Consider the following 12,816-nt stretch of genomic DNA (forward strand, 5'->3'; position numbering starts at 1 on the left):
TTGTTATATAACATATAAACTGTTGTTCTTTATCCACCCCCCCAACAAAAAGTTATCAGAACCCAAGTTGATGACAAATCACAAAATAATTGTCTTTCAAATCCTAATTCTTCAAAATTTAATAGCCCAATGGAAGAATTGCATATATGCACATATATATCTTCAGAATATGTTATTTTCATATTTAGGTGGAGTATGTATTGGCCAAATCCGAAAACTCATGCCTTTGTGGGTAATTAATTCGTCATTACCTGATAGATCAGATCAAGATTTTAAATCCCCTATCCAATACAAATTCGTTATAATCCAAATAATAATAATACTCAATGTCACTAATTAGACCAGTAAATACTGACTGGTAATTTAAAAACAGTAGTAAAATAACAGTGCAGCTAACACCATTAACAAATGATCCATTAGTAAATGGTTCTAACATCAGAACTATTAATTGCTTCGCTGATGAACTTGCAGTATAACCACTGAACCAGTAAATAATAGCAAGAACTTGCATCACAAGTTTGAATTCTAGTACAATGAAAGGAGACAAACCAATGCAGCAATGAGACATGATTCAAGTGCTAAAAATGTTGGAAGTCTGCCTCTATCTTTCCTTAGGAACATCCCATGGTAGATTGGCAAGTTGAGCATTACCAACATCCCACAAAGAAGAAACTGAAGAGCCATTTGATCTTTAAATCCCTCCCTCACCACAGCCATTATCACACTAGCCACCAAACAGAGCAGGTTAAGCATGGCTATCGCGGCCAACACCGAGAACATTGGAGAAGATGATCCAAACTCCATGACCCCTTTCTTCAGTCTCTCCAATGCCTCATGATCAGCAATCTTAGCAGTTATATCAAAACTGGACTTGCCAAGTCCTAGTGATTGCATTGTAGTGTCTAATAAGCTGAAGAAGTATGAGCAAGTTCTTCTCATTAATCTCATTCTTTGCATGTTCCACCAGCTTCGGAATGACTGCTGACACCAAAGGGCCTCTCCTAAGCTGTATGCTTGTGTACCGATGATCACATACACAAAGACCGGGAACCAAGAACTTGAGATCTGCTCACAGAAACTTGTCACAGTCAAATACTAGCCTCCAGCAGTAAAGCATGAAGGTTTAAGTGTTTTCTATGCAACTAGTGTCACATTGAAAAGGTCTGGTCTATTGGAGATTAGATCTACAACAATAAGTTTCAGATGCCTTGTTTTGTTTTATATTTAGTTAAAACAGGGAATGAGTATGTAACTGACATGTAGTATACATTTTCTCAAATTGGAAAATCTGCCTTGAGTAGGATTCTGACCATTATTCTTCACCTGTGACTATTTTTTTGTTGTATATGTATGTAAACAAACATCTCATGAATTTCATATTTAAAAGATTAAAGGTCCCAACAATGAAAAAGAAAAATGTAAGATATGAATAGCAACAGCTAATGTCTTTGGAGTAATAGCAAGAAACTGAAGAAAAAGAGATCTGAATCGACTTTGCGTATGCTAATTCAGTAGCTAAGTCTATAGCCCAAAACTACTCATGTTAACTTAGCAGTTCCTCTCTTAAATGTGAATTAAGAATGAGCTAAATGAAGCCAAGACTTGACTAAGTCATCAGAGTAGATGAACTTGAAATCTGTAAGAGCTAGGCTTGAGAAAGTGGAAAGGAGTACTTACTCTTGGGTACAAAGGAATGCCTTTGAGAAGGCAAAGGGAAGGGATGGTAACATAATATAGAGTTGGCAACGACATAGGAGCCCATAACATGTATGTAGCATAAGACATCTGAAGCCTTAACTCTATCTTTCCATAGCCATAGAGAAAAGGACAATATTTAGAGAGGAAGGTTTGGAAGAGCCCTTCAGACCATCGCTTGTGTTGCACCAATAGCTGTGACAGTGTAGTAGGAGATATGCCTAAGAAGCCTTTCCTTGAAGGATTGTAGTAAATTGATCTCCATCCGTTCATTTGGATTGACAAGCCAGTTACCACATCCTCCACCAAGCACCCATACTTGATACCAATCTGCAAGATGAGAGACCATCACCATAACTGTGTTTGTGTGTATTAGAGAGAGTGGGAGTGTGAGAGAAGGAAAGATTACATCTTTGCCCCAGTTAGTGTTCTGCTCATAGGTACATGATGCAAGATCCTTTGCTCTCTCTTCTAAAAAGCTTGTGCTTTCTTCTGGTTTTCTCATTTTTACTTGGTTACACATATCCCTGAGCATACTACGGTGCTCACTATACTTGCGGCCACACAAACTTTCTCTTCTGTGGAAGCATCCTGTGCCAAGATATATGGAGTCTCCCAGACCTGGCATTTCCACCTTCATTGGAAAACATTTTAAGCATGTAGGTCAGAAAGACAAATGTCGAGAAATGATATTATGTAACTATCTTTACATGGGCATTTCCCAGAAAAATTTTGTTTTGTTTTAACCAAAAAGATGTCAAAAATTGAACCATAGCTAAAGAAATTATTCTTTGAATTAGAAGTTAATAATTCAAAAGGAGAAAAAAAAAGAAGTTGTGTAAAATTTAGTGAATAATTTGTGTTTCTCGTGCCGGTACCTCATTTACAATTGATATATAATCACCATAGATGTTGTTCTTGTCAAGATTGTTGAAGTTCTGTGGAAACTGCACATACCCAATTTGCTGACCGCTTTCTTCATCCAGGAAGAAACACATTGCATTCTTCACTGATTCTGAACTGTTGGAGTACATATCACAGTCCACATTGAGAATAACAGGACTGTTGCTTATCTCGGAGGATACTCTTATCTGCACAAGATTAGGGTAACATTAAGAATATTCATGTATACCTTTTTCTTATGTTAGATAATTGAACATGTTAAGAGAACACATCAGATCATAAATTAAAAGAAATTATAATAAAATAACATATCATCAAACTAGTAGAATATGCTTCTCAATTTTTGCTTGCTTCTAATGTCCACTTCATAGTTTCTCGACAACAACACTTACTGGATTCATTTCTGTGACAGATGACAGAACTGAACAGTAACATCACCAAGGAACTGCCATGAACAACTGTAATTTCAAGCAGCTACATTTCATATTGGTGATCTTTGAACTCTTAACTGCCAGAAGTAGCTACCGATTTCCAGTCTGGTGCAATGTGGAATGAACTTATAATCTGATGATTGAGTCGATTCCATGATTCTAAGTTCATAACCCCAGCCATTCCCATTTTTGGTAGAACAGAGCTGCTAATTCTCCTATGTACTTTCTTATCCAAAAGGAAAAAGAATAAAAATAAGCATCCAACATTGCACTATAACAATTAAGGTGTGTACTTGTACATGCAGATATGAACATTGAAATGGTTGGATAAATATCATAAATTACCAATGCATTTAGTGCTCCAGCTTTGAAATTATGACGATACCGAGGCCTTTTTTCTCGAGATAAATATACAAGTGTTGGTAGGGTATTTCCTTCGATATCTATAGCATTCTGGTCCCTTCCATCAATTAATATCTGAAGAACAAATTTTAAAAATGTCAGCAGTAAGTAAAAAATGTAAAGGCCCGTGCAGAGAAGAGCTTTAAGCTAACACATAAATTTTGCTGCCCTCCACAAAAAGTCCTTGTTCATCTTTAACATCTAGTAAGAGTATAAAAGCCATGTTGAAATTTATCAAGTTCTTAATTCCAACTCATGAAGATTTTTAGCCTCCAGGATACCAGCATGGAATATAGTTACCATCCTTATTCAAGAACAAAAAACAAAAACAAAAGAAAAGAAAAGAAAAAAACTAATTCAGCATGGGACTCTACTTGTTCAAACTGATAAATGGCTACCTGCAACTCGGTAAAAAATCGAACATGGAACTTCTTAGAATTTGCATCAAGAAATAATATGTTGCATGATACTATGGTCTTGGAATCGTGAATAAATATTCTTTAGTCATTTATCAGGGAAAAATGTGCCACCTGCACTATAGCCTGGTGATTTCCAGGTGTAATTTGTGAATTCCATTCAGAAAAGCCCTTGTGTTGCTTGTTAACACTGCTTGCAACCCGACCGAAATCGGTTGCAACTTTAATCCGGTCCTCCATCGCATAGTACATCTCCTAATTCAAAGAAAACAACAGCAAAGTCAAATCGATTTTGTGATAGCATAGGCATATGACGATTTATAGTAAATTCATAGCACAAGCAAAACTGTCACACTCTTCTATCTAAGATGGTAGCACCGCATTGCATCAAATGATCTCTCTTATCATCTGACCACAACAGAGAAAGTTGATTTCAGTAATTTCTCACCAAAAGAACCATGTTTATTCCATCAGCTTTCTTAGCATTAATTGACATGATGGAATTATGAAGTTCCAAAGAAGCTTGACCTTTTACACAAAAATAAATGACAAACATTTCCTCCTCGAGTTTTCGATCAAATCTTGTCCAATAGCATGGTCCCTTGGAACTCATAGATGATATCAAAATATTTCTTGCTGAGTTGTGCTTCTTGATCATTTAATTCAACATGAAAAGGGAAGGAGAATTACAAATTACCTTGATGCGATCCAACTCACTGGCATAGCGAAGATCATGTTGCTCGGGTGACGAGAAGTACGCTGCCGGGGACCTGGGCTCCACATTGAACCTTTTACAGAATGAAATCCAGTGTCTGACAAAATCTGTGGCTTCTAGCAGTGCATAAAATGTCAACTCAGAGGCACCATCATCCGAGACATAGATGCTTAACTTCTCTGGTGGGTAGTCATAGGCCATCACCGAGAGTACTGTGTTCATAACCAGGACTGGTGGCTCGATGGTAGGATCAGCAGTGCAAACAAATATGTCCACAGGTGGCAGCTCATTCCCATATCTAGCTTCAGATGTTGAATACAGGATCAGAAGAAAACATCAAGCACATCTCATTGATTCATGACCCAAACTTAAGTTCTTATGCTTCATCTTCATCCCAAGATAACAATATAGAAAGTAGACAAAAGAACATTTTTCAGAGATTAAGTTAGTAAATAAGCACCCTTTTGTTTTGGTTCTAGCTCAAATCGAACAAGTTCTAGTGACTGCATATGTATAAACACACATGATGTGGCTACATTAATATTGGTTAATAAGCAAGATTAGATAAGTCAATAAACACCCTTTTTTTCTTGAGGAATGAAGAATGTCTTTGTTCTAGCTCAACTTGCACAAGTTCTATCATCACTACACATGGATAAACACTGGTTAATAAGCAAGATTAGATAAGTCAATAAGAACCCTTTTTCTCTTGAGGAATAAAAATGTCTTTGTTCTAGCGCAACCTGTACAAATTCTAGCAAGAACTGCATATACATAAGCACACATCATGTCGATAACATTGGTACTGGTTAATAAGCAAGAATAATTTAGTCAATAAGCACCCTTGCCTCTTGAGGAATAAAAAATGTCTTTGTTCCTACATCAATCTGCACAAGTTGTTGCAATCACTACATATGTACTAACACACATCAAGTGGATGCAGTAATACTGAGTAATAAAAGTATTCCTGCCTAATCTAAATCAGACAAAGAGCAAGAAGAGAAAAACCCTACTTTTGGGAGAGCCGCTCCTTGAAGGTTCGGTGGTAGATAGGGCACCACCGGAAGGATTGGGTGAGAACCCAGTAGAACCCAAAGCAAAGCTCGGCCACCAGCATCCCCATCCAAGCCCACCTCCCCTTCTCCCCGATCTCCGGTATGTTCGTAGCTCTGTACACCCATGTCAAACACACCCCACCACACACCGACGCAGCATACAGCTTGTACCATGTTCTCCCCCTCCTCACCCTGGTCTCAAACAGCCGTCCCTCCCCTTCTCCCCCCATCTCTCTCTCTCTCTCTCACTCTCTCTCTCTTGGGTGATAGAGTCCGTCCAATGAGCACTGAAGCTAACAGCTGAGTCCAAACGAAGGAATTTTCGCTTCCATTGGTTTAGGGGATAGCGTTGACTGGTGTTTTGGCACACACAGTTCTCGGTCATACTCTCTGCCTCCATCGATTCTGCCTAAAATATGCATTAACGAGAGACTCGTGCATGGATAAGTTTTTCTTGTTCTTGTAGCGAAATTGGTCATTAAAATAGTCGACAATGGGGAGAAAGGGTGTGCCGTGGAGACTCGCTCTTCAAGGTGTGGTGTTTGTGTTGTCTTGATGGCTTGCATTGCTTCGATGGGTTGCCTTCGCGTCGATCCCGAGCTCGGAGTTTGCTGCTGTTATTATGACTCGGGCTTGATAGGCTAATTGGCCAATCAACTTCGTTTGGTTTAAATCACTGACCAAAATGGTCAAGCTGAAGTTGATAGTAGTACACTCATCAGACCCTTATAAACTTTCGATGTGGGACTTCGATGTGGGACTAATCAGGAGTGTTACAATAACCCCCGGCTCCACACCGTGACGAGTCCTCTGACTCCGTCTACGGGTAGCCCTTTCCTACTCGAGCTCCGGGTAGCCCTTTCCTACTCGAGCTCCCTCACCATGCCCAAATGCTAGGTCGGCTCTGATACCAAATATTATGACTCGGGCCTGATAGGCTAATTGGCCTGACCAAAATGCTTAAGCTGAAGTTGATAATAGTACACTCATCAGACCCTTATAAGCCAATCTTAATCTTGCCCACTTTCGATGTGGGACTAATCAGGGGTGTTACAATTAGGGAAACCTACTGCTCTCGACCCGGGTCTGATGAGCTAACTGGCCAATAACTCCATTTTGGTCCAAATGCTTTTATTTTGATTCTTTAAATGTTGAAAGTTTTATACTTTGAAAAATATGTATCAATTCTTTAAATGTCAATTTTTTTTGTATTAAAGTAATCAGTTAAAGTTTTCATAATATTCTTTGACCCATGATTAAGGTTTTTATTGTAGAATTAAATATGTTAAAAAGGTATATGTTTTATATGATATATTTTATGTATTATAGTTTATCTTTAATCTTATCTGGATTAAAATCTTGTTAGACTAGAATATATTATCTAAAATCCTTTTGATATTCTTTGATCTGAAATTTAAAATATATTATTCTGAATGATTTAAAATATAACTAGAATATGTTGAAATTTTATGTGTTGAAAACATAATTTTTATTTGAATTTAGAAAGCTATTTCCTTGTGTTAAAACTTATCTCCTAGTCCCTCTTTTAATGTCTTATGATTTCTATTTCTTTGTATTAAAGCTTTTCTCCTCATCTATCTTTTAATGCATTATTATGTTTTCATTTATGTTGTTAATGGGTATATGCTATGACTAGTCCATGGGCCAAGGCTGGGCCAGTTTTATGTAATGTATGCTCAATCATGTATAATGCACATGACCAGTAGATGGACTGGCTCGATCTAGCCCAATATTATTATTGAACTTGAGCCCAAATATTGATTGAATTAAACTAGACTTGATTAGTCTAGATCAATTCAGGGTGATTCCGAATTGATTGACTTATTCAAGTTAGTTTAACCTAAATTGAACTTAATCTAGTCTAAATTATACTAGTCTAGGGTGGTTCCAGACCAGTTAAATAAGGATTAGAGATCAGTTCAGTTAGGCTCTAGTAAATCGAGTTCAATTGAATCGATTAAACTAGAGTTCAAGTCAATTGAGGGTTAATTTATATTATTTGATATTGATGATTTTTGAAAGAGATGTTTTAAATATGTTATTTCATCCCGAAATGGATATGACCAGTGTGAGATTATATTCCTGCCGAGAGCAGGTAGGGCGATTCCCTTCGGGGATTAGCGGGCCGTCAGACGTGGCGGTTGGACGGTTCCTCCATCCGCTGTTGGGAGGAACGTGTCCCCACTTTGGCGGGTGTGGGACACCACTCCATCCGTTGTTGGGAGTGTGATATGAGTTTGCCTCCATCCGCTGTTGGGAGAACACAAACTCATCCCGTAGGATAAAGCCTCTCCATCCGCTGTTGGGGGAGTGCTCATTCGGGTACTTGATATACGCCAATGGGATGATTGATTGAATTTCAATCATGTATTTATTTTGATTTGACTTTTGAGGTTCCTACTCAGCATTGCTGAATTTTCTTTGTTTTTGATTTTCAGAGCAGCCTCCCTCTAGTACTAAATCGGATTCTAGTGGAGAGCGAACCTTCCTCTACCGCTAGGTAGAGCCACTTGGATGACTCTTGAAGTTAACTTTTCTATTTGTAATTTGATGAATAAATGAATTGTAATAAATGGTTATAGATGATGAATAAAGTGATGTTTATTTATTTGGCCTGTGTGAAAAAAAAAAAAAAATCCAGGATGTGACAATTTTTATGGTATCAGAGCATGGTCTAGGGCCTGTAGGTGTATTAGATCCCTTGATTTAGTGGTTTTATCACTCGAGGTGCTCATGGTCGCAATGCTACTAGTGTACGCACTCGGAGAGGTGTTCATACAAATAATAAGTTGGAAACTCTTTGACAATTGATCAGATATATAGAAATTGTGTTATTACTATTAAAGGTCATGATTTGCTAGTATATCTTATTATACTAGAATTTCAAGATTTGGATGCTATCTTGGGTATGGACTGACTTTCAACATTCTATGCAAGTGTCGATTGTTTCTGGAAGACTATTACTTTTTCACCCTTAGATCAACCATCTTTCAAGTTCATTGGGATTCAGGAAATATTCCCTTATATTATTTCAGCTTTGAGTGCCACCCAATTATTACTCAAAGGATGTCAGGGATACTTGAGCTTTATTTTTTGAGAAGAATCTAATAAGCCAGTATTAAAGGACATCCCCATTGTACGGGATTTTTCAGATGTTTTTCCCGAAAATCTACTTGCACTACTACCAAATAGATAGATTGAATTTACAATTGATCTTCTACCTGGCATTGCACCTATTTTTAAACCTCCGTATAGAATGTCACCAATTGAGTTGGAGGAGTTAAAGAAACAGATCCAAGAGCATTTGGACAAGGGTTTTATTCGATCCAGTGTATCACCTTGGGGTGCCCCTATCTTATTTGTGAAGAAGAAAGATGTATCTATGCGACTATGCATCGATTATAGACAACTCAATCAAGTGACCATAAAGAATACATATCCCCCTTCCCCGAATAGATGACCTATTTGATCAACTTCAAGGTACTCAGGTATACTCGAAAATTGATTTAAGATTTGGGTATCATCAACTGAAGATAAGAGAAGGAGACGTACAAAAAAAAAAAAAAAAAATTGCTTTTAGAACAAGATATGGTCATTATGAATTCTTAGTAATGCCTTTTGGACTCACAAATGCACCGACTGCCTTCATGGATCTTATGAATAGGGTGTTCCACCCTTATCTTGATAAATTTGTAATTGCGTTCATTGATGATATCTTGATCTACTCTGAAAGCATAGCAGAGCATGAACACCATCTTAAGATAGTTTTGGAAGTCCAAAGGCAAGAGAGACTATATGCCAAACTAAGCAAGAGCAACTTCTAGCTCAACGAAATTATGTTTCTTGGTCATGTAATTTCAAGTGCTGGTATATCTGTTGACCCTTATAAGATTAAAGCCGTGATAAAATGGAAGCAACCTTCTAATGTTTCAGAGATTAGAAGCTTTTTAGGTTTGGTTGGATACTATAGAAGATTCGTAGAAGACTTTTCAAAAATAGTAGCACCATTGACCAGATTGACACAAAAGAATATAAAGTTCATGTGGGATGATAAATGTCAACAAAGTTTTCAAGAATTGAAGAAAGAATTAACCAGTGCTCCTATATTGGTGATTCCTTTGGGGGGAGAAGGTTTTGTAGTATATAGCGACGCCTCACTACAAGGGCTTGGTTGCGTTCTAATGCAAAACGAGAGGGTAGTTGCTTATGCATCGAGGCAATTAAAGCCTCGTGAGAAGAACTATCCTACTCATGACTTAGAGTTAGCAGCTATCATTTCTGCACTAAAAATTTGGAGGCATTATCTCTATGGACAGACTTTTAAAATCTTCACGGATCATAAGAGTCTCAAATATATTTTCACACAGAAAGATTTAAATATGAGACAAAGAAGGTGGTTGGACTTTCTAAAGGATTATAATTTTAATATCAACTACCATCCTGGGAAAGCTAATGTAGTTGCTGATGCCTTAAGCAGAAATACCTATAGTCTTGTAGCCTATATGAATATTCAAAGAAATTCTATGATGACGGAGTTGGCAGACTTAAAACTTAAACTTTTATCGGAGACAAATAAAGGTTTTCTTGCGTGTCTGATGGCACAATCATATTTGGTGGAAAAGGTTAAAGAAAGTCAGAAGGAAGATACATATCTTCAAATGATAGTTAATGACATAGCTCAAGGATCTAGACCTGAATTCCTCCAAGCCGAAGATGGTTCTATTACATTCCATAATCGACTTTGTGTTCCCGAAAGCCATCCAGTAAAGATGCAATTATTGGATGAGGCACATAGATCAAAATTTAACATCCATCCCGGGACTACTAAGATGTATCGAGATTTATGCCAAAACTATTGGTGGCGTGGTATGAAGAGAGATATAGCAAAGTTTGTCTCTAAATGTCTGATATGTCAACAGGTGAAGATAGAACATCAAGTACCTGCGGGAAAGTTGCAAAGGATTTCAATTCTTGAATGGAAGTGGGAGCAAGTCACTATGGATTTTGTGACAGGATTACCCAAGACTGTGAAAGGATATGACGGAATTTGGGTAATAGTAGACAGACTTACTAAATCTGCTCACTTCCTTCCTATTAACAAAAAGTATTCATTGGATAAACTAGCAAGCTTATATATTAAGGAAATTATTCGATATCATGGGGTGCCAGTTAGCATTATCTCATATAGAGATCCAAGATTCACCTCTAAATTTTGGGGAAGTCTATAAAAAATCTTTGGGCACGCAGTTAAAGTTTAGTACAGCTTTTCACCCCCAAACTGATGGCCAATCTGAAAGGACAATACAAACTCTTGAAGACCTCTTAAGAGCATGTGCTTTGGACTTTGGTGGGAGTTGAGATATGCACTTGCATCTAATTGAGTTTTCTTATAATAATAGTTATCACTCTAGCATACAGATGGCTCCATTTGAAGCTCTTTATGGAAGAAAGTGCAGATCACTTGTATATTGGGATGAGGTAGGAGAACAGAAGCTTTTGGGGCCTCAATTAATTCAAAAAGATGCTGATAATATTCGAATTATACGTCAAAGATTATTAACCGCTTAAAGTCATCTCATAAGTTATGCAGATCGAAGGCGAAGAGATCTAGAGTTCGAAATTGATGAGCATGTCTTCTTAAAGGTGTCGCCAACCAAGGTAGTTATGAGGTGTGGTCAAAGGGGGAAGTTAGCCCCAAGATTTATTGGCCATTTGAGATCTTACAAAAGGTTGGGCCTGTAGCATACAGATTGGCATTGCCCCCGGCTTTGGCTAGCATTCATAATGTATTCCACGTGTCAATGCTTCGAAGATATATCTGGGATCCATCACATGTCATATCTTACCAACCTCTATAATTACGAGATGATGCCACTTTTAGAGAACAACCAACCCAGATCTTGGAAAGAAAAGAACATGTTCTAACGAACAAAATTATACCTTTGGTAAAGATTTGTTGGCAACACCATTCAGACCAAGAGGCAACATGGGAAAGAGAAGAAGATATACGAGAGCAGTATCCTCATCTATTCTATTAAGGTAAGCTAAATTTGGGGACCAAATTTTCTATAGGAGGGGAGAAATGTAATCACATCAAATATTTAAGTTAGGAATTGATTTTCTTTCCTTACTTGTTATTATAATTTAAGGAAATCTTAATCTACTTCCTTGTTTGTTGATATGAATTAAGGAAATAACTAGTAAGTATTCCAAATATGATGATATCATATTTGTTAGTATATTAAATGGAAATAATTTATATTAAATAAATACGAAAATTAAAATTTATTTCCCTTAATAGAGGCTCACCTCCTCCTATTTAAAGGGGAGGGATCTCTCTCCTTCGTTCCTCACCTAGTCGAGCCCTCTCACCCTGCCCTAATGCTAGGTCAGCTCTGATACCAAATATAATGACCCGAGCCTGATGGGCTAACTAGCCTATCAACTTCGTTTGGTCTAAACCACTGACCAAAGTGCTTAAGCTGAAGTTGATAGTAGTACACTCATTAGACCCTTATAAGCCATTCTTAGTCTTGCCCACTTTCGATGTGGGACTAATCAGGGATGTTACAGCTGTAGATCCGCAGGTAGATTTGGCTGGCGTTTAAGTCGACGGCGACGACGACACGGAAATCTATAACATAGGAAATACGAGAGGAAAGTCAGCGGCGGAGAAAGATTGCGGCTTTCTTTTGTCTTTTAAAAGGAGTTTTTTTCCTGAAAATCTAAAAAGAAAAATTTTTCCTCAATTTTTATTAGTTTTCTGTCAACCAAACATTGAGGGAAAAATTTATGGTCATTGGAGTTTGTTGTGATCATATGCCCAAAGAGTTTTACCATGACATGATCATATTCTAGAGCAAGATTTTTTTTTCGAAAATTAAAACCTTATTAGTAACAAAACAAAAGATACAAATAATATAAATAATAATAATAATAATAATAATAATTAGATTAATTAATCATAATTACAAAGAGATAAATTAATATTTGAATTGGTTTATAGGACTCTGATGAATCTACTATCATTAACTAGAATATATTTTGGATGAGTTAATTATATATTACCTCTTATACTTAAACTTTATTACTATCATGATTCTGATACTTCAAAATTTTATATTGGACTTCTAATAGTTTTAAAAGTGAAACAAATGATCTTATTTGTCTTGCATTGA

The 12,816-nt window shown here is 37.1% G+C and overlaps 1 protein-coding gene across 1 annotated transcript; it reads right to left on the minus strand.

Moving 5' to 3' along the window:
* Nucleotides 1–376: 376 nt before the first annotated feature.
* On the minus strand, nucleotides 377–5,862 carry LOC103981325 (cellulose synthase-like protein E6). The gene is made up of 8 exons (XM_009398016.3): nucleotides 5,576–5,862; nucleotides 4,545–4,860; nucleotides 3,962–4,102; nucleotides 3,375–3,506; nucleotides 2,574–2,786; nucleotides 2,105–2,329; nucleotides 1,678–2,025; nucleotides 377–1,065 (listed from the first exon to the last, which is right to left on the minus strand). Exons 1-8 carry the CDS (start codon nucleotides 5,845–5,847, stop codon nucleotides 526–528), a joined length of 2,187 nt encoding a protein of 728 aa, XP_009396291.2. The 5' UTR covers nucleotides 5,848–5,862; the 3' UTR covers nucleotides 377–525.
* Between the last annotated feature and the right edge of the window lie 6,954 nt (nucleotides 5,863–12,816).

This window comes from Musa acuminata, chromosome BXJ3-4 (assembly GCF_036884655.1).
Source record: "Musa acuminata AAA Group cultivar baxijiao chromosome BXJ3-4, Cavendish_Baxijiao_AAA, whole genome shotgun sequence".
Taxonomy (NCBI): domain Eukaryota; kingdom Viridiplantae; phylum Streptophyta; class Magnoliopsida; order Zingiberales; family Musaceae; genus Musa; species Musa acuminata.